Below are 26781 nucleotides of genomic sequence, written 5' to 3' on the forward strand. Positions count from 1 at the left end.
AATAATTATAACTCAACAATTTCAACTTCGAAGGGACTCCTCCTAACTCTGTTTGATAGAGGGCCCCCCCAGGCAGCCCCTCCCGAATGTGAGAGGGGAGGGGGGCCCCACCGTCTTCTGAGGGCCTCCTATAGATCTGCAGTTTCTTACCTAACAACTGAACTATAAATTCTTTTTTTAATATGCTTGAAACTGTAAATATGTCTGCTTATTAATTCTTTTCCGCTTCTCCTTGTTTTTTCGTTCTGAGCCTCGCCGCATGTATTAAAGAGCCGCTCAAAGGGCAGCCCCCATCTTCTTTCTTATCAGCGCGTTCTGCTGCCTCTGTAATGCAATGCCTTCAAACCAGGGGCCTCATCAGGGCCTCGCCTCTCCCCTCGCATTGGAGGGAGCTCTGCCCACAGCCTGTTGTGCTGCTGTTGCATTGGCAGCAGGCGCAGCAGCAACATTACAGCTCGCAGGGAAGGTGAAGGGGGGCCCCTCATTAGTGGCTGTGGAGGTGGGAGCCGCCTTCACCTGTACAGGGTACTTGGTCTGGCGGTTATTTCGTGGGGAAGCTTCTCCTACTGCAGCGGGAGATGCTGCAGCTGCTGCAGTACCTGTAGTAGCAGCAGGAGGTGCAGCACGAAAGGCAGCTGAGGGAGGCTCGTATACGTCAGACGGCTGCTGCGGGGGCGCCTGTGGATGCGGGGGTTCGTCTGAGGCTGCAGCAGAACAAGAAGAAACAGCTGAAGAAGAAGAAGCCGGGGAAGCAGATATGGAAGACCTGCAGGATAGCGAAGATGAATTTAAAAGAGTTGCACGTGCTGCCAAGATGTCTACTTACCTCCAGCCTAAGGCTGCAAGAAGGCGGGCTGCGTCGCAGCTGGTGAAAGAAAGCAATGACGATAAAGAAGAACTGACAACAGCTGCTGCTGCTCCAGCAGCAGGAGAAGCGGCAGCTGCTTCTGCTGCTGCTTTGGCACCCGCAGGAGTTGCGCTAAACGATGAAGCGGCATTCCTCCCGGGGCGCTCCAAAGTTTATTTCAAGACATTCGGCTGTTCTCACAACATCTCCGACTCAGAGTACATGCGTACGCTTCTCTAGTTTAGGGTTTAGGGTCTAGGGTTTGGGGTTTGGGTGTTGTGATGTGCGGTTGCGGGGAAGGTTTTCTTAGCCGCAGTGTAGAAGCTCTCGACCTGTAGCCTCTGTTTTTCTTTTGCTGCATCTGCATGCGAGTTTGTCGCGCTTTAAGTGTTGGGTTGCGCTGATGTGGGTGCGTCCTGCTGCTGCTGCTGCTGCTGCTGCTGGGTTGCCGTTGCAGCACGTGCTGTAGCTGCTGCTGCAGGCGCTGCTGCTGGGTCTCCGTTGCATAATGTGCTTCCGCTGCAGGCGCTGCTACTGCAGGCGCTGCTGCTGCAGGCGCTGCTATTGGATGTGCTGCTGGTGTTGCTGTTGCTGCGTGTGAATGCATTCGTGTTGCTGCAGAAGGCTTGCTGCATGCGTCTGGGTATCGCTTTGTGGAGGCGATGGAGGAGGCAGATATTTGCGTAGTTAATTCATGCACCGTCAAAAGCCCTTCTGAGTTCGCCTTCTACTCAGTCATCAGGGCCGCGCTGGGCCAGGCACCCCCGCGCAGCAATGCTGCTGCTGCTGCTACTGCTGGCACGGGCAAGCAGCGCACTCCACCAGAGCAGCAGCAGCAGCAACAGGAGCAGGAGGAGGAACAGCAGCAGCAGCAGCAGCAGCGTCGGCGGATTCCCTGTGTAGTTGCAGGGTGTGTCCCCGGTGCTGCTAGAGCGGACAGGCGCGGCAAGGGTGCTGCTGCTGCTGCTGCTGCGTCGTGGCAGCAAGCGCTGCTGGACCAATGTTCAGTTGTAGGGATCTCTGCCTTCAGCCGCATTGTTGAAGTGGTAGAAGAGGCTCTTCAAGGCCGCATCGTGCGTCTCACTGGTGGCAAGAGGTGAGCTGTCTGTACACCCCGTGCTACCATCGACGTACCCACGCCGCTGAAAGCCCCAAACCAACACCGCACACCAGTTCATTCCATTCGCCTCCTGCAACACAGCTCCTAAACCCTCAAACCATAAACTCTCCAATAGCCCTAATCCTTACCGCAGCCTTAGAGCATCTAGTGGAGCCCTGCAAGAGGCGAGAGGCACGGAGTGGTAGGGGAAGACCCATCTTCTGCGCCTATTTAAATGCGCCTGTTTGTTTGTCATTCCGCTAAGAGGCCTTGTTATTGTGTTGAGGGGCCCCTGGGATTGTTAAGGGGCCCCTGGGATTGTTAAGGGGCCCCTGTGGTTATTAAGGGGCCCCTGTGGCTGTTCAGGGCGCCTCCTTATTGTTGCTAGTGAGGGCCCCCTCTTATGTTTTGTTTACTTTCGTCTGCAGCCTTCCTCCGTTAGACTTGCCAAAGATTCGAAGGAACCGGTTTATAGAAATTGTGCCTATTAGCACGGGGTGTCTCGGCAACTGCACGTACTGCAAGACGAAGCATGCGCGGTGCGTCTCCTCTTTCTTCTTTCTCTCTCTAATACATTTGTTTTCATGGATTTTATTGTCTCTTTTGGCGGCCGCTGCTTTAGCCTTGCCGCCTTGCTATGGGCTCTGGCGGACAGCAGCCCGTGGGGTGTATGGACACCTGCAGCAACAGCTGCAGCAACAGCTGCAGCAACAGCTGCAGCAACAGCTGTAGGGGTGCAAAGAGAGGCCTGCTGTTTCTTTGTGAGTCTCTTGCTGCAGCGGCGACCTGGGGAGCTACCCGGAGGAGGCCATTGAAGCTCGCGTGCGGAGTGCCATAGAACAGGGAGTCACACAAATTTGGCTGACCAGCGAAGACACAGGCAAGAAGACACGTAGCTGCAGCAGACACGCAGCTGCAGCAGACACGCAGCTGCAGCAGACACGCAGCTGCAGCAGACACACAGCTGCAGCGGACACGCAGCTTCAGCGGACACGCAGCTACATGCATGCATGCATGGATTGCGAGATCCTTGAAGCATGGCTTCTCTGCATGCATGCATGCATGCATGCATGCATGGATTGGAAGATAGGTGCAGCAGGGTTGTGGGGTGTTGCTTCGGTGCAGGCGCTTACGGGTTGGACATCGGCAGCAGCCTGACGCAGCTGCTTCGGCGGCTGCTGCAGCAGCCGCTGCCGGAGGAGGTGATGCTTCGCATTGGGATGGGGAATCCCCCATTTCTGTTGGGTCAGTTGTCTGCTGCTGCAGATATCTTAGGGCATCCAAATGTCTTCGAGTTTCTTCACCTCCCTGTACAGTCCGGCAGCAACCGCGTACTCAGTAGGATGGTGAACATACACCACAAGCGTCAAACTGCTGCTGCTGCTTTGCTGCTCCGCTGCGGTGCTGCTGCTGCTGCAGTTTTGCTGCTACTGCTCCTGCTGCTGCTTTGGTGGCTCAACTGCCACCAGCAGGCGCTCCCGCCCCCTGTGCTGCTATTGCTGCTTCTGCTGCTGCTGCTGCTGCTCCTGTTGCGTGCGGTTCTGCGCTTCCTGAGTGCGAGCGTGTGCATTATTTCCGGTTTAAGGAGATGTCTGCTCAACTGCTGCTGCTGCTGTTGCTGCTGCTGCTGCTGATTGGTGTGCAGAAGAGGGATTACACCGTGGAGCAGTTTCGCCAAGTGGTAGACGCCTGTCTGCAGGCCCACCCCCGAATGAGTATTATGACGGATATCATTTGTGGGTTCCCTGATGAAACCGAAGAAGATCATGTCAAGACACTGCAGCTGCTCTCAGACTACCGATTCCCAGTGAGTCACCAGGCTGGATGCACCCACGGCAGCGGCAGCACCAGCAGCTGCTGCTGCTGCTGCTGTTGCTGCTGTTGCTGCTGTTGAAGGGCGTGAGGAAAGCCAGCTAATCCAGCGTACACCAGAGGTGCAAGAGGCCCCAATGAGAAGCCAGCAGCATAGAGCGACGACTGCTACTAAACCCTAAATACTAAACCCTACACCCTATGGCCCCACACACCCCTACAGGCCTAGGCCTGCAGCACGCCATTGGGGGGTTTGCCCCTTTCTGTGGCTTGCATGAGGTCCTGTTGCATGCGGTCCTGCTGCATACAATGCTGCTGCATGCTGTGTTGGTGCATGCGGTGCTGCTGCATGCTGTGCTGTTGCATGCGGTGTTGCTGCATGCGGTGCTACAGGCTGTTAATATCAGTCAGTTCTATCCGCGCCCCAACACTCCTGCTGCAGCGATGAAGCAGCTAAACTCCCAAATAGTGAAGCGCCGCAGCAGAGAGGCGACACAACTCTTCGAGGCCTACACCTGCTACGACTGGATGGTCGGCACTGTACAGAAGGTAACTGTGCTGATCCTTTTGGGGCTGCATGCATGCAAGCATGCATGCATGCGTGCGATCGTGCGTAGAGGGATGCATGCATACATGCAGCAGCCCCACAAGCCCGTCTGCCGTGCCTGCGTGGGGTGTCTGTACACCCCTCAAGCTATAGAGCTGGCGGGGGGCTTCTGACCCCGTGTGGTGGCTCGGCCGCTGCAGCAGCTGCAGCAGCTGCAGTAACAGCGGCAGCTGCATGCGGTGTTGTGTTTTTGTTTAGGTTTGGTTTTCTTCGCACTCCGACCGCAGCGAGCACACTGTTGGGCACACGAAGCAATACATCAAAGTCCTTGTAGACAGGTAGGCGTCTCCTTCCTTATTTGCTGCTGCTGCTGCTCTTGTGCGGCCGACACACTTATAACACCACCTGTCTATGCTGTCTTCAGCAGCAGCACCAGCAGCAGCTGATAGCCCTTGCCCTGAAGCACATGTGCAGCAGTTCGATCCCGACAGATGCGGCGTGGAGCTCTTCTTCGCTGTCGCGACATGCTGCTGCTGCTGGTGCTTCTGCTGCTGCTGCAGGGACGAGGCACTGCTAGGGAGGGTAGGATGGGTGCGGGTGACTGCGGCTTCGAAGTGGCATTGCATGGGGGTCCTGTGCGGCCCCACAGCTGCCTAATGCATGCAACGGGCGGCAGCGAGGCTGCTGCAGGCCCCGCAGCATTTGGCCGCTTTGCTGCTCTTCGGTGCGTGGCAGCAGCAACGGGAGGAACACAGGATAGCACTGCATGCACAGCCCCAACTCAGAGCTAGGGAAGCAGAAGCCCACTGACAAGCTGCTGCTGCTGCTGCCGCTGCTGCCACGGCGACGTCTGCTCCTGCTGCAGCGACTGTACCAGCTGCAGCAGCTGCAGCAGCAACAACGCTTGACGTAGCCCCGTTGGGGAGCATGAAGAGCACCAGCAGCACCAGCAGCAGCAGCAAATAAAGCAGCACCAGTAGCATCAGATCTGGGTTGGTTCGGATGGTCTGATGTTCATTTTATTAATCCAATTGGAAGCAGAAGAAGGCTTCCGTTCGGCTGCTGCAACCACTTGCTGCTGCACTTGAGGCAGCAACATGTGCTGCTGCTGCTGCTGCTGCTGGTTTTTCGTAGAAGAACTGCAGCTGCAGTTGCTGTAGGCAGGTGTTTTGGCGTGGAGTGTGGAGATTTAGAATCTAGGGTTTAGGGTTTAGAGTTTAGGTTAGGGGGAGGGCGACTTACTTGAGGTGTATATACACCACCGAGGCTTAAGGCGTTGAGAACAGTGTTGTTTGTTTTTCGTTTTGTTTGCTCTCTCATAGATAGGGGCATTTTGCCTTCGTATCTTTTTACGTGTAGGTTAAAACTTTAATTGTATTTAAAGAGGTATTACTATATTTATAGGTCTAATTGCACTTGAAGAGATTTAACTATAGAGACATTTACTTTAAAATAAAGATGTTGCATTCATATATATATATATATACACTTGCTAGTGCACCGCTTTAAATAGTTATTAAACCTCTTTCTATGCAATTACACGTCAGTTGAACCTCTAAATACGAGTAGACCTCTTCAAATGCAATTGGAAGTCTCTAATTAGGATTAAACCTCCTTAAAAACAATTAGACATCTTAAAATTCAGCTACTCCGTTTCTAAGTATATTTGGACCCCTTTACATATACATATATAATTATTTATTATTACCTATATATTACCTATATAATATATATATAGATATATATAGATTTATTTATTTATATCCATATATATCTATGAATGTGTATATATATATATATATATATATACATATATATGTATAGATGTGTATTTAATAATAATATAATGAGGCTTAGGTATCGCTAATATTTTTGATATACCTGAACCTCGTGAAATATAACAAAACCTCTTTAACTATAACTAAACCTTTTGAAATACAACTAAACCTCTCTAAATTCAATTACTCCCCTTCTTACGTAGCGAAACTCCTTGTTTGCTGCACCACCCCCCTGAAGGTTTGTCTTTTCTCAGGTGGTGCTTCATGCGTTTATTCATTAAGAGATACAATAAATCAGCAGCAGCTGCAGAAACAACGGGCGAGACAGGCTGCTGCTGCTGCTGCTGCTGCTGCTTGAGTGTCTCCTTTCTGCCTCTTGCTGCGCCAAGTGCACGGCAGCAGGAGCCCAAGGAGACACCCCAAGTAAAGACCTGTCTCCTCCTCTGGGCCCCACGCACTGGCCTTCCCCCGCTGCCTCTAGGAAGGCCAAGGGTGGGGTTGTTGTACTCACTGAGGCTGCAGCAGCAGCAGACGCGCTTGCTGCAGCAGACATGGTATATTATCACCAGGCGTCAGGGTCTGCAAGCATAAGCTCCCAGAAGGCTTCCTCTTCTTCATCGAGAAGGTAATCTTCTTCTGTCTCCTCCCCTTCCTGCAGCTGTTCTTGCTGCTGCTGCTCTTGCTGCTGCTGCTCTTGCTGCTGCTGCTGCTGCTGCTTCCGCTGCCTCTGGTATTGTCTGTCCCTCGCGTGCTGCGCATGCAGTTCCTGCGGCGGCCACAAGAAATGCATGCGCTCTTCTCTATCTTCAGGGGCCCAATCTTCTGTGGGTAGAGGGGCCTGGGGGCCCCCCATCTCTTCTTCTAAGGCGAGCAGCAGCCTCAGCTCCTGCAGCGTCAGCGCCAGCAGCTGCAGCTGCACCAGCTCCTCTGGCAGCAGCAGGCTCCTCATCCACTGCTCTGCATGGCCTCTTGCATGCAGTGAAACTCCCCCTTCTATTAGAGACACATCTTCAAAGCCCCAACCAGACAGCTGGACCTGAGCGGGGGTTGCCTTTGTACCCTCCTCAAGGGCCTCAAAGAAATCAGCAGCAAAGGGGGCCCCCATCAACTCCCCCACCAATTCAAAAACGGGGGCCTCCGGGGGCCCCAGGGGCCCCAGGAGCCCCAGAGGGTCCTGTGGGGGGCCCCCTGCCGCCTCTGCCTGAATTAAGCGCTGCTCATGCAGGGGCACCACATCAAAACTAAACTGCAGCGTAGCTGCATAGGGGGCCCCTGCATGCACACTGGGAGCAGAAAGCCCCAAAAAAGAGCGCTCTAAGTGCAGCTCCTGTGCATGCACTCGAAAGGCGAGTTCAAGTGATTCTTTTAGTGCTGCATGCACCTGTGAAGGGCTTGAATGCAGCGAGGAGGACGGCTGGTAGGGGGCCCCCATGACCCAAGTAAGCTCAGGGGCCTCCCCTAATCCCACTGCGGCCCCCTGTCTCCTCTCTGCTTCTAAAGAACTTGCATGCGCTTGTGCATGCCCATGCAACCCGCTCTCCAAGCCCCAAACAGATGCCTGGGAGGAGATGTGGGGCCCCCTTAACTCCCCCTCTTCAGCAATAGCTTCGAGGCCCCCCCACACCATTCGAAAGGGGGGGGCCTCTGCCTCTTTGGGGCTTTCTTGCTGCATGCGGGGCTGCATGCGCACTCTTGTTTCTGCTGAAGCAACAGCAGAGCGGGAAAAAGAATGCCTTGTCTCCTGGGGTGTCTCCGTGTACACCCCAGCATGCACTGTCTCCAGCAACGAGTCTCCTCCTACCTGAATTGTGTGGGGCCCCACAGCGGGGCCCAAAGCTTCATCCAGCTGTGTATGAAAGAAAGGAGACACTTCAGAAGGCAGCGGGCAGCTGGGGGGAGCGGCGGCCTTTGGGGCTCCCTGCGCTGTCTCCTGCTCACTTTTCGTAGCAGCCAATGAACCTGAGCCCCCAGCAGCTGCAGCAGCAGCTGCAGCAGCAGCAGAAGCAGCAGGCAAGATAACGTCTTTTACCTTCTCACCAGCCATTTGTTCTGGAGGGAGACCCGACGGAGGAGGAGCGGAGACCTGCTCTTGCTTCATGCCTGCCGCAGCAGTCTGCTGCGGCTGCTGCAGTTGCTGCTGCTGAACCGCCTCGGCTGCTTGCTGTTTGCGGCTCTGCAGCAGCAGCCACCGTTGCTGCTGTTGCATTTGGCTCTGCAGCAAGGCTGCGCCTGCAGCAGCAGCAGCTCTTCTTCTCCTTTCTTCTGCTTGAGGGTTCTTAGAGGGGCATGAGGGCCTCCCGCTGAACCCACCATACCTTTGAGCGGTGCTGAGGGGGCCCCCAGTGTTGCTGAGGCCCCCCTTGGGTGCTGCTGCCTGAAAAGGGGGGCCCCTGGCCTGTGGGGCCCCGGGGGCCCCCGGAGCTGCCGCTGCCTCCGTAGACGTGGGGGCAGCAGCAGCAGCAGCTAAAGTATTTAATTTTGCTTCAGAGGGAAGCTCGTACTGCTGGGCCCGAGGGCCCCCCAGGGACACAGATGCCCCAATACCTGACTCCTGAAACCAGCAGCAGCAGCAACAACAAAAGCAGCAGCAACAGCGCAAGACAATGCTGGAGGCAAAGTAGTTGTAGCATGAGCCGCAGCAGCAGCAGCAGCAGCAGCCGATGCCGCTACTGCTGCTGTGGAGCCGAAGCGCTCAGAGCGCGGGGTCGAGTCAAAGAAGACAAAAAAGGAGACAGGAGACAGCTTTGAATACCTTTAAAGTAGAAACAGAAGAGGCGCTCTCGAGGTGTCCCCCTTGGCTGTCTGTTCTCTCCACGAGCAGCAGCTGCAGCAGATGCAGCACATGCAGCACGAGTTAGAGCAGCAGCAACTGCAGCAGATGCAGCGGTATTTAAAGGCAGCTGCAGCAGGAGACGTAGAAGCACACGTTTATGCGCTCCAGTACGCTGCGGTGTATGTGCTTTTGTCCCTTAAGACGCGTTTAATTTCTGCTGTTAATCTATGCCCCCCCTGTTGTCTCCTCTGCTGCTCCTTCTGTCTCCTTGTCTTGCTCTCTCTGTTTTGCTTCTCAGTTGCTGGGGCCTGGCTTACCTCCTTTGCTGCGTCTTCGTGCGTTGTCCCCGCAGCTGCCTTTTCAGCAGCAACAACCTGCAAAGTCTGTGCTCCGTGCAGCAGCAGAAGCAGCAGCAGCAGCAGCAGCAGCAGCAGCACAGCTCCCCAGCGAGGCCTGCCCCCCACGGGGGACGAGGAGACAGAGACCAGTGCAGCAGCCCCAGCCCCCCCTCGCATGCTGTCTGAGCTTTGAGAACTTCACAATTTCTCTGTTTTTCTATGTTTTTAAGCTGTACATACACCCTAAATCAGCAGCAGCACCGGCGTTAGAGAGGGTGTTTTGCTGCTGCTGCTGCTGCTGTTGCTGACAGCTGCCTTTAGAGATCTCAGAGTAAAATGCTGCAGCAACAAACAGAAAACCTTTTCTCTTCTCCCGCCCATCCTGGGCCATGCGGGCCCCTGGTTATGACGGGGCCCTGTAAAAAGGAAGAAGACAGCACTTCTGCTGCTGCTGCTGCTGCTGTTGCTACTGCTGCTGCTGCTGGTTTAGTTTAGAGGGGAGCAATCCGTACAGGAGAAGAGGGCTGCGGGGGAGAGCGCCAGCCGCTGAAGCATCTTTTCAACGTTTAATTGTCTTTTTCTCTTTTTAGAGCCGAAAGACAAAACACAAAAACAAGCGCAAGGGAAAGCCGATGCTGTGAGTGTTGTGCTGTATGCACACCTTAAATACCGTAGACCCTAGACCTTTTTCTGCAACCCCCAACCAACAACATGCAAACAAAAGAATAAACCACTGAACAAAAAACATCATCGGCAGCAGCGGCAGCAACAGCAACAGCAGCAGCAGCAGCAACAGCAGCAGCAACATTAGCAGTGGCAGCAGCTGCTGCAGCAGCAGCGGCAGGAAAAACAGAGGCGGCAGCTGTCTGCATATCGAAGCCTTGTTTCTTTTAGAATAAAATAATATTAAAATAATAAATATATTTAAAAAAAATATTTTAACCCCTCAACAATCCAATTATTAAACAAAGCCGTAAACGAGGCGGCCCTACAGGCGCAGCCGCCTATAGGTCACTTCCCCTGGGCGCGAGCAGCAAGGAACGGGGTGTATAGGCAGCTCCAAGTTTTTAAACTATGAAATAAACAATTAAAACAATTAATTTTATTAAAATACCATTAAGGAGACAGCAACTGCATGCAGAGACTTACAGCAAAACAAAGACAACCTAAGTTATTACGACAGTGTCGCTGCCTCTACCTCTCCTTTTTGTACAACCCCCAGCAAATCTTTCTTTATTGCTTTTTCCGCCGCTATGTGATGTTTGTTGTTTATTTATCTGCTTTATTTTAATTCTTTTACAGGTATAACGTTCACCAAAGAGATGCATATACACCCCATACCTGTGTTCTCCGGATATCTTTGCTACTAAGGAGACAGTTGGGGCTTTCTCTTCTTTCTTTCTGTGTTTGTTGTGAAGCGCAACACACAACTCTTAATTGCTGCTAAAATAAAAGGAGACACTCGCCACAGAAAGCCCCTTCACGCAAATCCGCCGCTGCAGCAGCAGCAGCTGCAGCAGCAGCAGCAGCAGCTGCAGCGGCAAAGAGATAACAGATCGCATGTCTCTGCGAGACGCCCCAAACAACATGCAACTCTCTCAGCTGCACGTATCCAGCAGCAGCTGCAGCAAGCGGCCATAGCTAGCCAGACAGCCAGCTAGCTAGCTAGCCAACCCGTTAGCTAGCTAGCTAGCTAGCTAGCTAGCTAGCTATTGCTTATGTGTAGGCGTTTAGTTCTCTCTTTTGCTGCTGAGGGGCTATCCTTCTGACTTAGAGACAAAGGGCTCTGTGCAGTTTAAAATACTTTAGAGGAGCCCTTCTGTTTAATTCTCAACAAAGAACAAAACAAAAAAATGTTTTCTTGCTTCACTGACCCGCATGCAACGGAGGCCGAGTGTTATGCCCTGTGCTTTCTTTTGTTATTGCATTTTATAAATATATATTATATATATTATTGGAGTGTACATGCAACGCCTATAATATATATTTTCTCTATAATATACATATCACATAGAATATACTCATCTGTATACATGATATATATTATATGTTCTACACATGTGCAGATGTACATATATATATATATATATATGCATACATATATGTATGTATATAAATATGTATATATATATATGCATATATACATATATATGTGTATATATATATGTCTGAATATATATACATATATATATGTATATATATATGTATATGTATATATACATATATATGTATATATGCATATATGTATATATATATATATATATATGTATACGTCTGACTATGCTTCTGCCCGCTTAAGGCGGCGACTCCAGAAAAAAACAGGAGTCTGTGTCCATAACTGCTGGGGTGTATGTTGAGTTGGGGTGTACGTTCAGTTCGGGTGTATCTGCAGGTCTGTCTCTGCAAGCCAAGCCAACTCTTCTTTTAAAGTGGAGATGTGGCGCTTTAAAAAGAGACAAGGAGACACCTGAGAGGCCCAGACCTCTTCATTGCGTACTAAGGCCGCTAGCGGAGGCAGCACCACCTCCCTCATCAGCCTCTGCTGCTGCTCCTCCTGCTGCTGCTCCTGCTGCTGCTGCTGCTGCTGCAGTTGCTGCTGCTGCTGCATTTGCTGCTGCTGCTGCAGTTGCTGCTGCTGTTTATCGTGCTGCTGTTGCTGCTGTTGGTGTTGTTGCTGCTGCTGTTGCTGCTGCTGCTGCTGTTTCTCCTGCTGTTGCAGCAGCTGCTGATGTTGCTGCTGCAGCAGGCATTGTTTTGCTGCTTCTGCTGCCCACTTGAAGAGACAAACAAAAGAATAAGTGCAGGTGCGCCAGGCAGCCTCAGCAGAAGGGAAGAGAGACAAAATGCAGCGCGCCTCTTCGGCTGTCTCTGCAGCACGAGCAGCAGCGAGGCCCCCTTGCTGCAGCTGCTGAACAATCCAAGAGGGATCCAGCGGCGCTATCTCAGCAGCTTGCTGCTGCTGCTGCACCTGCAGCTGCTGCTGCAGCAGGCGCTGCAGGTCGTGAGAGAGCAGACGCAGCAGCTGATGCCCCCCAGCAAAATGAAAGGGCTGCGTCTGTGCTAGATGTCTCCAAAAGAGTCTCTCTTCTGTCTCTACAGCGCGCTGCAGCAGCAGCAAATCCAAAGCATGCTCTTGCTGCTGCTTGCTGCACCCGCCTGGTCCTGCTGCAGCCATGCTGCTGCTGATGCTGCTGCTCTCAGCAGCGGGAAGACCAGCAGCAGCAGCAGAAGCAGCAGCAGCAGCACTTGAGACTTCCACAAGGAACAGCTGCAGCACGCGGTGTGCATGCTCTGCTGCTGGGTAGCTGTGGCTGCGCGCCTTTAGGTGCCACACAACCAAGCCCAGCTCGGACTGCAGCAGCAGCAGCAGCAACTGCTGCTGCTGCTGTTGCTGCTGCTGCGTTTGCTGCTGCTGCTGCTGCTGCTGTACGGGGGGGGCTCGGTGCCAGTCGAGGCTCTGCGCTGCTTCCTTAGCGAGCCAATTAACTTCCTGCAGCAGAAATATATCAGCTTCTGCAGCTGGTGCTGCAGCTGCAGCAGGCCCAGGCGTTTGAGGCCCCACCTGGTGCTGCTGCTGCAGTTGCTGCTGCTGCTGCTGCTGCTGCAGACAGACCCGAATGCATCGCCGCAGCTGCTGGCGCCTCAGCGCCCACATCTCTGCGCCTTTGGGATGAAGCAGCAGCGGCAGACGCGAGGCCCGCAGCTCTTCAAGGAGAGGAGCAATCGAATCAGCCGCAGCAGCAGCAGCAGCAGAAGCAGAAGCAGAAGCATTCCCGTGCTGCTCTTCAGCAGCATCTAGGGCTTCAGTTGATGCTGCAGCAGTTGATTCTGCTGTTCCTGCTTCCGTTCCTGCTGCTGTTGCTGTTGGTATTGCTGCTGTTGCTGTTGCTGCTGCTGCTGCAGCAGCAGCAGCAGCAGCAACAGGAAGCTGGTAGCCAGTCAAGGTGATTAATTGCTTTATTTGGTTTTCTTTGTCGATGTATGTGTCTCCGCAAAGAATGCGAAGAAGCCTAAGAAGCCCGACTGTCTTCAACAGCCCCCAAGGCCCCTTATCAACCCCAGAAGCTTCTCCACACCAGGCAGCAGCAGCAGCAGCAGCAGCAGCAGCAGCAACAGTGGCAGCTGCAGCAGCAGCAGGAGGGCAGCAAGGGGGTGCGTCGAGCGCTCGCTGTGCGGCTGCATGCAGCCCCGAGAGGACACAATTACAAAGCCCCAACGCGAAGTGCTGCTGCGGGGGTGTGCAAGAAGCAGCAGCAGCAGCAGCAGCAGCAGGACCCTCAACTTCGTCGCTGCTGCTGAGCAGCAAACCGTATTGGGCACCCCTAGACTGCAGCAATTGAGCTGCCGCCTGCTGTTCATTCGCTGCTGCCGCCGTTTCTTCTACTGCTGTTTCTGCTGCTCTTGCTGCTGCTTCCGCTACTCCTGCTGCCGCTGCTGCTTCTCCTGCTGCAGTTGGTTCTGATGCTGCTGCTGCTGCTGTTGTTGCTGCTGCATCTGGTGCTGCTGCTGTTGTTGCTGCTGCATCTGATGCTGCTGCTGCTGCTGCTGATTTTGCTGCTGTCGCTGTTTTTTCTGCTGCGGTTGATGTTGCCGCTGCTGCTGTTGCTGCTGTTGCTGCTGCTGCTGTGGCTGCTGCTGCTGCAGGGGTCTCCTGAGTATCCGATTTGGGGGGGAGAGCCGCATTAAAAAGTTCACAGGGCAGCAGAGACACCTCAGATATGCAGCAGGGAGGAGACAGCAGCAAAGCAATGCATGAAAGGGCCCACGGAGGGGCAGGCTGCAGCAGCTGATGCCTCTGCATGGCTGCTTCTTCGTTTAACTGTCTCCTTTTGCTTCCCACGCAGCAGCAAATAAACAAAACAACAAAACAAATAAGCACAAATAAACAAAAAAACCCTAACGCTCAATACCGCCAACAACGCCAACCCCCTATGCTGCTGCTGCTGCTGCTGCTGCTGCTGCTGCTGTTTTATTTAGCCTTAGAAAATCATAGGCCCCCTGCAGCAACACATCAGCAGATTTAACTAAACAAAATAATATACAGAAGATATACACCTCAAATAAACAGCAACAAACACCAAAGATGGGGGGCCCCCTTAACTAAGGGGCCCCCTGCTATTGGGGGCCCCCAGCAGCAAGGGGCCCCCAGCAGCAGGGGGGCCCCAGCAGCAGGGGCCCCCAGCAGCAGGGGGCCCCCCTATTGAGGCTCAGTTTGCTGCTAAGGGGTTGTGGGGGAAGCGAGGGAGCCGTTAGTTTGCTGTTGTTTGTCTGTTGTTTTTCTTTGTTTTTATTTTAAATAGAGTTATTTTAGGTTATATTATAATCGGGTGAGAAGATATTTCAAAGAAAGACAAAGAAGTGCTGCACCGAGACACCGCAGGCTGCTGCTGCTGCTGCCGCTGCTGCTCCTGCTGCTCGGTGGAGGCCTCTTCACCGCTGGGGTGTATGCAGAAGGTCTGTCTTGTTGCGTTTTTCTTTTTGTGTTTTAATTAAACGAATGGGAAGAGAAGAGACAGCCCCCAGTGGAGACACAGGCTGCGCCTTCTTCACCGGCAATCAGCAGCAGCAGCAGCAGCAGCAGCAGCGGCAGCAGCTTGCTGCTGATCTTCGTGTGGCTTGAAGGTAAACAGAAGAAGACATCGAGTGTTTGCGTTTTTCGTTAGAATATGGGGTGTGGGGCGGGGGAGTGGAGGCGCGAGGCGCGGCAGCTGCTGCTGCTGCTGCTGTTGCTGCTGCCTTTGCTGCTGCTGCTGTTGCTGCAGCAAGGGGCCCTTGGTGTAGCACAAGATAACTCAGGGCCTTTCTTTGGGTTTATTGGGTTCTCTGGAGGTGAGTGTGCAGCAATGAAGAGGAGAAGAAGTATAATTAAATGCATTAAAAGAAGAAAGGAGACAAAAGGAGACAGTCAGAGACAGATATATAACGCAAAAGAAGAGAGACAGGAGGAGGCAGACAAATCAATAAAAATAAAGCAAAGGAGACAGACAGCTCAAATAAAAGAAAGGAGACAGGAGGGGGCAGATAGATAAATAGAAGAAGAAACGAGACAGACAACTAAAAGAGAGACAGAAGAGAGTAAAGGAGACAGATAGATAAAGGAGACAGTAAAACTCTATAGACGGAGACATACACTGAATTGAGTTAAAAGAGACAGGCAAACGCACAACATTTCTTATTATTGTTATTGTATTATTAATAATATATGTACTATATATATTATTTTATTATTTTATTAATGCTTTACTATTAACTTAATTGTTTTGTGCTGCACGTATTTATATTGGTGTATATTCTTATTATTATTATGTGTCTCCTTTTGTCTCCTTTTGTCTCCTTTATCTGCAGGGGGTCTCCGCAGTTTTCTTTCACGTAGTTCTCCTCGCAACCGCAGCAGCAGCAGCAGCAGCAGCAGCAGCAGCAGCAACAGCGGGCACAGCAGCAAGATCAGCAGCAGCGAGTTTGGAGGTGTTAACAGCCTTAATCCTGCTGCTTCTTCTGCTGCTGCTGCTGAGGGGCGTTTATCTGCTGCTGCAGTCCCCTTTTCTTTTGAACTGTCTCCTCTGTCTCCTTCATCTTGTTCTGAGTGTCTGTGGGGGGGGTTTGGACGGCGCGAATCAGCAGCAGCAGCAACAGGCACTTCGCTGCATGCAGCAGCAGATGATGGGTTGGTCTTAGATGCAAATGATTATACAGAGAAGGCCTGGGAGGCAATGTCTGCACTCGGCTCTATAGCTGATAAACACGAGTCTGCGTATGTTGAAGCAGAGATGCTGCTTCTAGGTAAACAAGAAGACTTCTTCTCCTGCTGCTGCTGCTGCTGCTACTGGTGCTGCTGCTGGTAGTGCTGCTACTGCTGTTATTGCTACTGATGCTGCTAGTGCTGCTGCTGTTGCTGCTGCTTCGTGCCGCTGTTCATGGTGCTGCTGCCCCTACCCGAGCTGCTGTTGGTCCTGCTGCTTGAGTTGCTGCTGCTGCTGTTGCTGCTGCTACGAGTTCTGCTGTTGCTTCTGTTGCTGCGTGTGTGTCGCTGCACGCTGCATTTATATGCTGCTGCATTAGGGGCTGCTGCTGCTCGATTTGCTGCTGCTGCTGCTGTTTCTGCTGCTGTTTTGCTGCAGCTCTGCTGCAGGACGGGCCTGAGGGGCTAGCGCAGCGGGTGCTGACGCGCGCTGGTGTGTCTGTGGAGCCGCTGCAGCAGGAGCTGCAGAGACACCTGGAGAGACAGCCGCGCATGGCTTTAGGGTTTGGAGATCAGAAGGTCTTAGGCAGGGGTCTGCAGCAGGTCTTAGCCTCAGCACAACGCTTCAAAAGAGAATTCAGAGTAATCACCAACTCCTGCTGCTGCTGCTGCTTCTGCTGCTGCTGGTCCTGGTGCTGCTGCTACTTCTGCTGCTGCTGGTCCTGGTGGTGCTGCTACCTCTGCTGCTGCTGCTGGTTCGGCTGTTGTTGCTGTTGCCGCCAGTCCTGCTGCTGCTGCTGGACCTGTTGCTGCATCCTTTTGCTGCTGCTGCCTGTCCTGCTGGTGTTGCTGTTGTTCCTGCTGTTGGCGTCGTTGCTGTTGCTTCCGCTGCTTCTGCTGCTGGTGTTTCTGTTGCTGCTGCTGCTGCTGCTGTTGCAGCTCGTCTTTCTCGTGTAAGTTGGATCCCTGCATCTGCTGCTGCATCTGCCTGTTTGTTGCTGCTGCTGCTGCTGCTGCTGCTGCAGGATGAGTATCTGTCGGTGGAGCATCTGCTGCTCGGGTTAGCAGCAGAGGAGTCGCGCTTCCTGCGCCCAGCGCTGCAGCGGCAGGGGGTCTCCTTCAGCAAAATCAAAGAAGCAGTAACAGAAGTGCGAGGCAAGAAAAGAGTAAACAGCAAGAACCCAGAATTGGTGCGTGGGGTTGGCCTTTGCTGCTGCTGCTGCTGCTGCTGCTGCTGCTGCTGCTGCTGCTGCTGCAGCAAGGACTGCTGCAACAGCAGCAGCTGCTACATGAGACAACACTGGCATGAAGTTCACACTTAGCAGCTGCAGCAGGTGTAGCAGCAGCAGGTGTAGCAGCAGCTGCAGCTGCTGCTGCTGCAGCAGGTTATTACATGTATAGCCGATATGTTGGGTGGGGCGAGAGGCTGTGTCTGTTAGGACCGTTGCTGCTGCATCATCATCATCATCATCTGCTGCTGCTGCTGTTGCATCATTTGCTGCTGCCTCATTTGGTGCTGCGCCGTGTTTCGTTTCCTTTATGTTCTCTCTCTGCTGCTGCTACTCTGCTGCTGCTACTCTACTGCTGCTACGGTGCTGCTGCTGCTTTACTCTGCTGCTGCCTTTCCTGTGCTATTTTATCTCATGTGCTTGCTGTGCGGTGCTGTCCCAACTGCAACTACCCCTCCGACTTTTACTCCAACACTGCTGCTGCTGCTGCTGCTGCTGCTGCTGCTGCTGCTGCTGCTGCTGCTGCTGCTGCAGGCATACGAGGCGTTGGATCGGTATTCAAAGGATTTAACAGCTGAGGCTCGTGGGGGTAAGCTAGACCCTGTGATAGGTAGAGATGATGAAATAAGGCGTTTAATTCAAATATTATCAAGACGAACAAAGAACAACCCGATATTATTAGGAGACCCAGGGGTAGGAAAGACAGCAATTGTTGAGGGCCTCGCTCAAAGGATCGTCTCCGGTGATGTACCTGACTCTCTTAAAGGCAGAAGAGTGCTTGCTTTAGATATGGGCGCACTCCTAGCAGGCATGTACTCATTACTTACACAATATATATATATATATATATGCTGCTTGCTGCTCTTGATGCTCCTGCTGATGCTGCTGATCTGCTGCTGATGCTGCTGCTGATGCTGCTGCTGATCTGCTGCTGATGCTGATGCTGATGCTAGGGGGGGTGGTGCTGCTTCTTCTGCTGCTGTTGGGGATGCTGCTTCTGCTTGTCTTGCTTTTGCCGCTGCTTGGGGAGATGCTGCTGCTGCTCGTGCTGCTGCTGCTGCTGCCTTTGCTGTTGCTACATGCTAGGGAGTAGATATATGATATCTAAGAGGTTATATCTTTGTTTGTTTATGGTGTATCGACCCCAAATGTTTATTTGTTTGTTTTACTGAATTGTTTCTTATTGCTATTATTATTTTAACTATATTATATTCATTTCCTTTGTTGGTTAATGCTATTTATTATCGTCTATTTATTTATTCGCGTTATTCATTTAATTAGTTGATTTATATATTATAAATAGGCTAATTGATGTCTGTATTTCTTTATATATATATATATATTTATATTTATATGTTTATTTACATGTATAAGTACCTTGATGAGTTTGAAGTAATATTTACATCTACATCCATACATACATATATATATATATATATTTATATATATAAAGCTAAATATATATATATATATATATCTATATAAATCTAAATATATATATCTATATAAATATATATATATATATATCTATTGATTGATATGTATAGGGTCTAAGTATCGCGGTGAGTTTGAAGAGCGTCTGAAGGCAGTGTTGAAAGAAGTAGAGGACGCAGAAGGAGGCGTCGTTTTGTTCATCGACGAAATCCACACAGTCGTCGGCGCAGGCGCATCTACTGAAGGCGCAATGGATGCAGGAAATCTACTTAAGGTGTATATATAATATATTATATAATATATATATAATATATATTATATAGATGTATGTAGATGTGTATATAGGTATAGGTGTTGTCTGTCTAGTCTTTTTATCTATCTTTTCTTTGTGTGTAGAGGGAGAGATTATATATATATGCGTATATATATGTATATATGTATATGTATATATATATATATATATATATTGTCTGTCTCCTTTTTGTCTCGTTTATTTCTGTCTGTCTCTCATACTTTGTCTGTCTCTTTTTGTCTATTTTATCTGTCTCCTCTGTCTGTCTCTTCTTGCTGTCTGTCTCTGCAGCCTCTGCTCGCCCGCGGTGAACTCCGCTGTATCGGCGCCACCACAACTCAGGAGTACAGACAGCACATTGAAAAGGATAAGGCTCTTGAGCGTCGTTTCCAGAGGGTCTTAGTACGCCTTATAAACCCTTATAAACCCTAAACCCTAAACCCTAAACCCTAGCCTGTGACGGGGGTTCGCCTGCGCCCTATATGGATGCGAGGGGTGTTTTAAGAGACAGCATTTCTGTCTCTTTTTGCTGTCTCCTCCATCTCTGTCTCGACCTGAGGCCTTGCAGCTGCACAGCAGCGAGCAAATGCATATACATATACATATATATATATATATGCGTGCTATGTTTGTTTATGTATAGATAGAAGAGCCGCAAGAAGAAGCAACAGTTAGTATATTAAGGGGGCTTAAAGAAAGATACGAAGTTCACCATGGTGTGCGTATTTTAGACTCTGCACTCGTTGAGGCTGCTCACCTCGCCAATCGATATATCACGTGAGGCGCATGCATTAGCTGTACAGACACCCTAAAGTGTACACATACATACATACACCCCAATAGATACCCGGTATCTATAGGCAGCTCGGTAGACCGGTGGGGTGTATAGGGAGGTCGGTAGACGGGTGGGGTGTATAGGCAGCTCGGTAGACCGGTGGGGTGTATAGGCAGCTCAGTAGACGGGAGGGGTGCATAGGGAGCTGCTCTCGTGAGAGTTATGCATGCATTGTTGTTGCAATTGTGTGGGGTGTACGTGCACCTGTGGGGTGTGTCAGGGATCGTTATTTACCGGATAAGGCAATAGATCTGGTGGATGAGGCTGCAGCAAGATTAAAGATACAAGTTAGCAGCAAGCCTATCCAGCTAGATAGGCTAGATAGGCTGCTGCTGCAGCTTGAGATGGAGCGCATCTCTATTCTAGGAGACAGCAAAACACGCAGTCTTGATGAAGCAGAGAAACTTCGTCTTCGAGCGGTGGAGTCGCAGATAGAGCGTCTGCAAGCGCAGCAGGTAAACAATACAACTAAAAGAACATATAAATAATAAATAATAAATAATAAATAATAAATAATACGAGTAAAAGATTAAATAATAAAAGAGAAGAAGAAATACTAAAAGCGTAGTTGTGCCATCATAGCTAACTCTCTGTCTGTCTCTTTTATAATATCATTCGCTGTCTCCTTCGTTTGTCTCTTCTTTTGTAGACTGCAGCACTTGCTGTCTCCTTCTTCTGTCTCTTTACTCTCTCTCTTCTTTTTTTTAATTATGCTCCTCCGTCTGTCTCTTATTTCTATCGGCCCTCTCATTCATGCAGTTTTGTCTCTTTATTATCTTATCTTTCTGTTAGTTGCATCTGCTTTGTTTCGCTCTGTTTCTGTCTCTTCTTCTTTGCTTTTTATTGGAGACTGCTAGTGGCTGTCTCCATCTCTATGCAGCAAAAGCAGCACATACACCCCACGCATGCAGCTATACACCCTAAACTAAACCCCGCAGCAACAAGCATTATCATAGGCATCGCCAGCAGCCTGTTGTTTGTTTGGGGTGTACTCACAGCACAGCATGTGTGGTGCTATTGAGGTGTATGTGCATGCATGCATGCATCTATGTGCATGCTTGTGTGGGGTGTATGCATGGGTTTGGGGTGTATAGGCAACTCTAACAGATGCATGGACAAAGGAAAAGGCACAAGTGGATGCAATCAGAGCAATTAAAGAAAGAATAGATGTCGTGAAGGTGGAGGTAGAAAGAGCAGAGAGAGACTTTGACTTAAATAGAGCAGCAGAACTCCGATTCGAAACGCTACCAGATCTAGAGGTAACCTGCTGCTGCTGCTGCTGCTGCTGCTGCTCATCCTGCTGCTGCTGCTGCTGCTGCTGCTCATCCTGCTGCTGCTGCTGCTGCTGCTCATCCTGCTGCTGCTGCTGCTGCTCGTCCTGCTGTTGTTGCTCTTCGTGCTACTGGTGCTCGTCCTGCTGCTGCTATTGGTGGTGGTGCTGCAGCAGCAGGCGCTGCTGTTGGTGCTGCTGCTGCTGCTGCTGCAGCAGCAGTTTGTGTGAGTGTTGCATGCATGGGGACTTGTGGATTGTGTTTATTATTTGATGCTTTATATTTGCTTGCAATCGTCTTTTAGTTTTTCTCAATGGCTTTTCTTTTTTCTTGCTTGCTGCTGTTGCTGTTGCTGCTGCTGCTGCTGCTGCTGCTGCTGCTGCTGCAGAGGCAGTTGCAGGAGGCTGAGTCTGAGTACAAAGCAGCGCATGCAGAGGGAAAGCGTCTGCTTCGTGATGAGGTAACAGCAGCAGATGTTGCTGGGGTTGTCTCTGTTTGGACGGGTATCCCCTTAAACCGATTAAAGGAGACAGAAAGAGAGAAGCTCTTACACCTCGAAGACAGACTTCATCAACGCGTTGTGGGCCAAGACAGAGCGGTCAGCAGACACCCCAAATATACTTTTATTTTATACACTACAATATACAACTCAACTCCCTCATGCAGATAATATATATATATATGTAATTTTATAATTATATACATATGTAGCTGTACAGATGCATATATGCAGACATGCATGTATATAGATGTAAATATATATATATATATATGTACATATATATATATTTACGCATACCTGACTCTATATATATATATATATACTCATGTATATATATGTGTATATATATAATATAAATGATCATGCATGCATGTATTTGCATACGTAAGTATATATCTATATACAAGCATACGTATACATATATACCTATACATGTATATATATAGTATTTGAATGGGTATATTTGTTATGAAATTGGGGTGTACGTTCAGGTGCGGGCTGTATCATCAGCAATTCAGCGCTCTCGTGCAGGCATCAACGACCCTAAGAGGCCTCTCTCATCTCTTTTCTTTTTAGGGCCGACCGGGGTAGGGAAGACGGAGCTCTGTAAAGCATTAGCTGAAGCTCTCTTTGCTTCAGGTGAATACACTCAAACTCTCTGCCTCACTTACTATGATGATAGACACTCCGGGTGTATCTGTAGTATCAGGTAGAGCTCTGTTGAGGATTCTAATGGAGATATAGAGGGAGCAAGATATATATATATAATATATATATTATATATTATACATCTAATATAAATATGTTTATACATATATATATACATGCATATATATAAATATATATATATAATATATATATATATATATAAAGATAGATAGCACAAACACACAGCAACTCAGGAACGTATATAAACAGAGATAAACAGACGTAGGCAAACAGCAGGGAGACGGAGAGAGAGAGATGCAGATAAAAAAACAAAGAGAGACAGAGACAGAGACAGAGACAGAGACAGAGACTGCATGCACACGAGCAGAGAAACTGCAACATATTACATACAGAGACGGAGACAGGGAGACGTAGACAGCAAACAGCAGAGACAAGCAAGCAGACACACTCCAGGGAAGGTTGATGCCTCCTGCTATTTCTGCTGTCTCTTCTGCTGCTGTTGCTGCTGCTGCTGCTGCTGCTGCTGCTGCTGCAGAAGATGCAATCGTGCGTATTAACATGAGCGAGTATATGGAGAGACATAGTGTCTCTCGTCTAATCGGCGCCCCCCCAGGGTATATAGGCTTTGAGCAGGGGGGACAGCTAACAGATGCTGTACGAAAGAAACCCTACTCGCTTATTGTCTTCGATGAGATGTAAGCACAAACCCTAAACCTCAAACCCTAAACCCTACACCTCAGTCACGCTCGCTCTCTCTCTCTGTATATATATATACCCTAAACCCTGTAGCCCCAACCATAAACATGAAACCCTAGAGGCCAACCCCTAAAGCCCAAACCCTAAACCCTAGCATGCATGCATGTATGCATGCATGCATGCATGCATGCAATTGTTTGTGTGTATGTTTGTGTGTATTATGTGGGGACAGGGAGAAGGCGCACCCGGAGATTTTTAATGTGTTATTGCAGCTGTTAGACGAGGGCCGCCTATCAGATAGCAAAGGAAATCTAGTTAATTTTAAGAATTGCGTTTTAATCTTCACTTCAAACATCGGTGCAGATGCGCTGCTAGACAGCGCTAATGAACCCTCAAAAAAACAAGCAGCAGAGAAGTCAGGCATTAAAACTCCTCGCAACCTTCTTCACATTTATACTTCCTCTTTATGATATAATCACACTCACACATACATGCATGCATGCATGCAGACTAGGGCATGCATGCAAGTGGTTGCATGCGAGTCATTGTATTGCATGCATGCAAGTCGTTGCATGTAGGGAAGTGCATGCATTGACTTTATGCATGCACTTCATTTTATTGCTTGCATGTTAAGTGTATATCCATGCAGAGGATTGCATGCATTGCTCTGTTGGGGTGTATATGCATGCATTGCAGCACGGAATGCACATGCATTATTTATTTTTTGCATGCTATCTTCGATATCCCCTTTAGAATGAATTTGCGGTGTACGTACACCATGCCTGTTCTAAGGTGTACGTACACCGCAGCTTAGCTGGGGTATACGCATACACCGCAGCTCAGCTGAGGTGTACGTACACCGCATGCAGCTGCTGCCTTTGATGAATCTAAGTGTACGCCCCTCTTTGGGGGGCTGCGGAGCCTCCGTTTTCTCAGCAGAGACAACCGAGGCGATGCCGCAGTAAAGGCGAATCTGAGGCCATAAAGATAGAAATAGATAAATGATGTTAGGGTTTTGATGTCTTGTCTTGATTTTTATTTTAATTAGGGTGTCTTGTTGTTTTATTTTTCTTTTTCTTGTGTCTTGAGTTCTTCTCGCCGCTTTCTTCTGCTCGGGGGTGTTGGCTGCTTAGTGCTGTCTTTCTTTTGCTGTTATTTATTGTTGTCTCTTCTTCTGTTTTGTTTGTTTTGTTTGTTTGTTTGTTTGTTTTGTTTTGTTTGTTTTGTTTGTTTGTTCTTCTTTTAGTTGTTGGGGTGTCTCCGTCTGTGTATGTTTGTTTGACTTCTTATCTGTCTTGTCTGTGGATGCATTAATTTTATAATATCTTTTTTAATCTCTTCTTTTACTTGTTGGTTTGCTGCTGCTTCTTTTGTTTTTGCTGCGGTGTACGTACACAGGAAGGCGCTGCAGGCTGTTCGAGATACACTGAGGCCTGAGTTCTACAATAGAATTGATGAATTTGTTGTCTTTGACCCCCTTACTAAACAACGTAAGGAATATCATTTAAATCTTTTCTTAACTGTCTCTGTCTCCGTATCTTTGTCTCTCTCTTTCTCTCTCTGTGTGTCTCTCCTAACTCTTCTGTCTCTCTGTCTCTGTCTCTCTGTCTCTGTCTCTTTGTCTCTTTTCTTCCTGTTGGGTTGGGGCTTTCTTTGTTTTTCTGCATGTGGCTTCGACTTTATAAATAAATTCTGGATAGAATATATATATATATATATATTTGTTTATATATATATATACTATAGTAACGTATTCATACGAAATATCAAATGATAGACATATATAAAATATATATCATAGGAATAATATATTCCTATGATATACACTCTGTACAAGTATAAATATATATATATATATATATATATATATATATATATATATATCGTACATACATGTATGTATGCACTGTACCTTATATATATATATATATATATATATATATATATGCGCATCATATAATATCAGTATAAAAGAATATATATGCATTGATAAGCACTGTATATAAATATGTCTCCTTCCCTTACTTTCAATCGAAGCCGTGTCCATGTTGCTGCGTTTGTTAGTCTTGTTCTTGAAGTTATTTAATGTGATATATTAAACATTTGTGTGCTTTGTTTGTTTATTTTATGTAGAAATAAAAGAAGTCATCCGCTTAGAGATGGAGAAACTCGCAGATAGACTCATGGAGAAGAAAATTAAAGTTAAAATTGAAGACTCAGCCTTAGTGCACATGGCGGAGACAGGGTCTGTTCTGTCTCCTTTCTTTTTTATATTATTCTTCTGTCTCTTCTGTCTCCTTTGTCTTCTAATATTATTATTATTCTGTCTCTTCTGTCTCCTTTGTCTTTTAATACTATTATTATTCTGTCTCTTCTGTCTCCTTTGTCTTCTGTCTCCTTTCTTTTTTAATATTATTATTATTCTGTCTCCTTTCTTTTTTAATATTGTTGTTCTTCTGTCTCTTCTGTCTCCTTTCCTTTTTAATTTTATTATTACTCTTCTGTCTCTTCTGTCTCCTTTCTTTTTCAGTATTGTTGTTCTTCTTCTGTCTCTTCTGTCTCCTTTCTTGAAGGCTGTTTTATTTTCCTTTTGTTTTGTCTGCTTTTTGTTTTTGTCTTTGTTTCGTTCTTTTGTCTCTTCTGTTGATATATATATATATATCTTCATATATATATATATATATGCATATACATATATATATACATATATATCTTCATTTCGCGGTGTCTCCTTTTGTTTGTCTCCGCCTTATTTTATCTGCTGTCTCCTCTTGTTTTTGTGTCTCCGTTTGCTGCTTTTCTTCTCTTTCTCGTTTTATCTCTTGCTGTTCTGTTTATCATTAATATACACTATACAAAGCAAATATCATATGCAGTATATCCAATTATATATATATATATATATATATTGTATATATATATATATATTATGTATATTAGATATATGCATATATAAATAATGTGTGTATAATATGTATTTTTAACTATATACAATGGTGTACATATGTGTATAGTAATATACATATATATATATGTTATCTATAGTGTGTATATATATAATACAATTTAATCTGTCTCTTTGTGTCTCCTTTTGCTGCGCTGCAGCTACGACCCTGCCTTTGGCGCTCGGCCTCTTAAACGCTTAATTCAGCAGCAAGTAGAGACAAAGATTGCAGAGTTAGTGCTGCGGGGAGACTTAGAGGAAGGAGACACTGCAACGATTAAAAGTAAAAACAACTGTCTCCTTTTTGCTGTTCACTCGCATGCAACAGGAAAGACTACAGAATATCCTGCAGCCCAAGCGCACACCCCTGCTAAACCAGCAGCAGAAGCAGCAGCAGCAGAAGAGTCTCCTGCTGCTGCAGCAGAGACAGCATCAACAGAGTCTCCTCCTGCTGCAGCAGAGACGCTTCAGGGCGAACAGCAGCCCCTGGAAACTGTTAAGGAGAAGTAGTTGAAGTGACACCAGAACACGCTGCTGCAGCTGCTGCACTTGCAGCTGCTGCTGCTGTTGCAGCTGCTGCACTTGCAGCTGCAGCGCTACCCGATTTGTTTGGAGTTGTGTTTGCAGCTACTTGCTTCTAGCTGCTGCTGCCGCTAGCAGCTGCAGCGAACTGCTGCTGCTGCTCTCGGGTGTATGTACAACCGACAAACCTACAGAGACGCGCAGAGCCGTCTCTGTCTCCTTTGGCTTACATCAATCAATATGAAACTCTAAACAAGAGAGGAGACACCGCATGCATGCATGCATACAAAGGGGACAGCAGCATTATGCTGCGGCTTCTGCATCTACCGACAGAGATGCAGCAGCAACAGAGACAAGACAGAACAAGAGCAGCAGCAAACGCTGCTGTACATACTCCTCGCACCACACAGCACCGCAGCAGCAAACTATGCCAGGCCCATTGCTGTTCGCTGCTGCTCCTGCTGCTGCTGCTGCTGCTGCTGCTGTTTTCAAAGCAGCAGACGGCAGCGGACCA

At 48.7% G+C, this 26781-nt stretch overlaps 4 protein-coding genes across 4 annotated transcripts; 2 read left to right on the plus strand and 2 right to left on the minus strand.

Annotated features, from left to right (window-relative positions):
* Positions 1-334: 334 nt before the first annotated feature.
* Positions 335-4962, plus strand: EAH_00013250 (radical SAM domain-containing protein, putative; the record flags this gene model as incomplete). Its single annotated transcript, XM_013394516.1, has 9 exons — positions 335-1073; positions 1373-1943; positions 2375-2485; positions 2726-2838; positions 3072-3292; positions 3592-3753; positions 4152-4289; positions 4564-4643; positions 4866-4962. 9 exons carry the CDS (start codon positions 335-337, stop codon positions 4960-4962), a joined length of 2232 nt encoding a protein of 743 aa, XP_013249970.1.
* Positions 4963-6645: 1683 nt separating this feature from the next.
* On the minus strand, positions 6646-9371 carry EAH_00013260 (hypothetical protein, conserved; the record flags this gene model as incomplete). Its single annotated transcript, XM_013394517.1, has 2 exons — positions 6646-8634; positions 9174-9371. 2 exons carry the CDS (start codon positions 9369-9371, stop codon positions 6646-6648), a joined length of 2187 nt encoding a protein of 728 aa, XP_013249971.1.
* A 2194-nt stretch (positions 9372-11565) lies between these two features.
* EAH_00013270 (hypothetical protein, conserved) lies at positions 11566-13995 on the minus strand (the record flags this gene model as incomplete). Its single annotated transcript, XM_013394518.1, has 1 exon — positions 11566-13995. One exon carries the CDS (start codon positions 13993-13995, stop codon positions 11566-11568), a length of 2430 nt encoding a protein of 809 aa, XP_013249972.1.
* Positions 13996-14860: 865 nt separating this feature from the next.
* EAH_00013280 (heat shock protein, putative) lies at positions 14861-26255 on the plus strand (the record flags this gene model as incomplete). The annotated part of the gene is made up of 15 exons (XM_013394519.1): positions 14861-15023; positions 15540-15974; positions 16313-16515; positions 16899-17063; positions 17637-17844; positions 18677-18810; positions 19120-19230; positions 19472-19605; positions 19884-20118; positions 20758-20922; positions 21323-21532; positions 21928-22127; positions 24200-24291; positions 24935-25046; positions 25907-26255. The coding sequence occupies 15 exons, from the start codon at positions 14861-14863 to the stop codon at positions 26253-26255; spliced, it is 2916 nt and encodes a 971-aa protein (XP_013249973.1).
* Between the last annotated feature and the right edge of the window lie 526 nt (positions 26256-26781).

The sequence above is a fragment of the Eimeria acervulina genome, genomic scaffold, assembly GCF_000499425.1.
Source record: "Eimeria acervulina Houghton genomic scaffold, Eah_scaff75, whole genome shotgun sequence".
Taxonomy (NCBI): domain Eukaryota; phylum Apicomplexa; class Conoidasida; order Eucoccidiorida; family Eimeriidae; genus Eimeria; species Eimeria acervulina.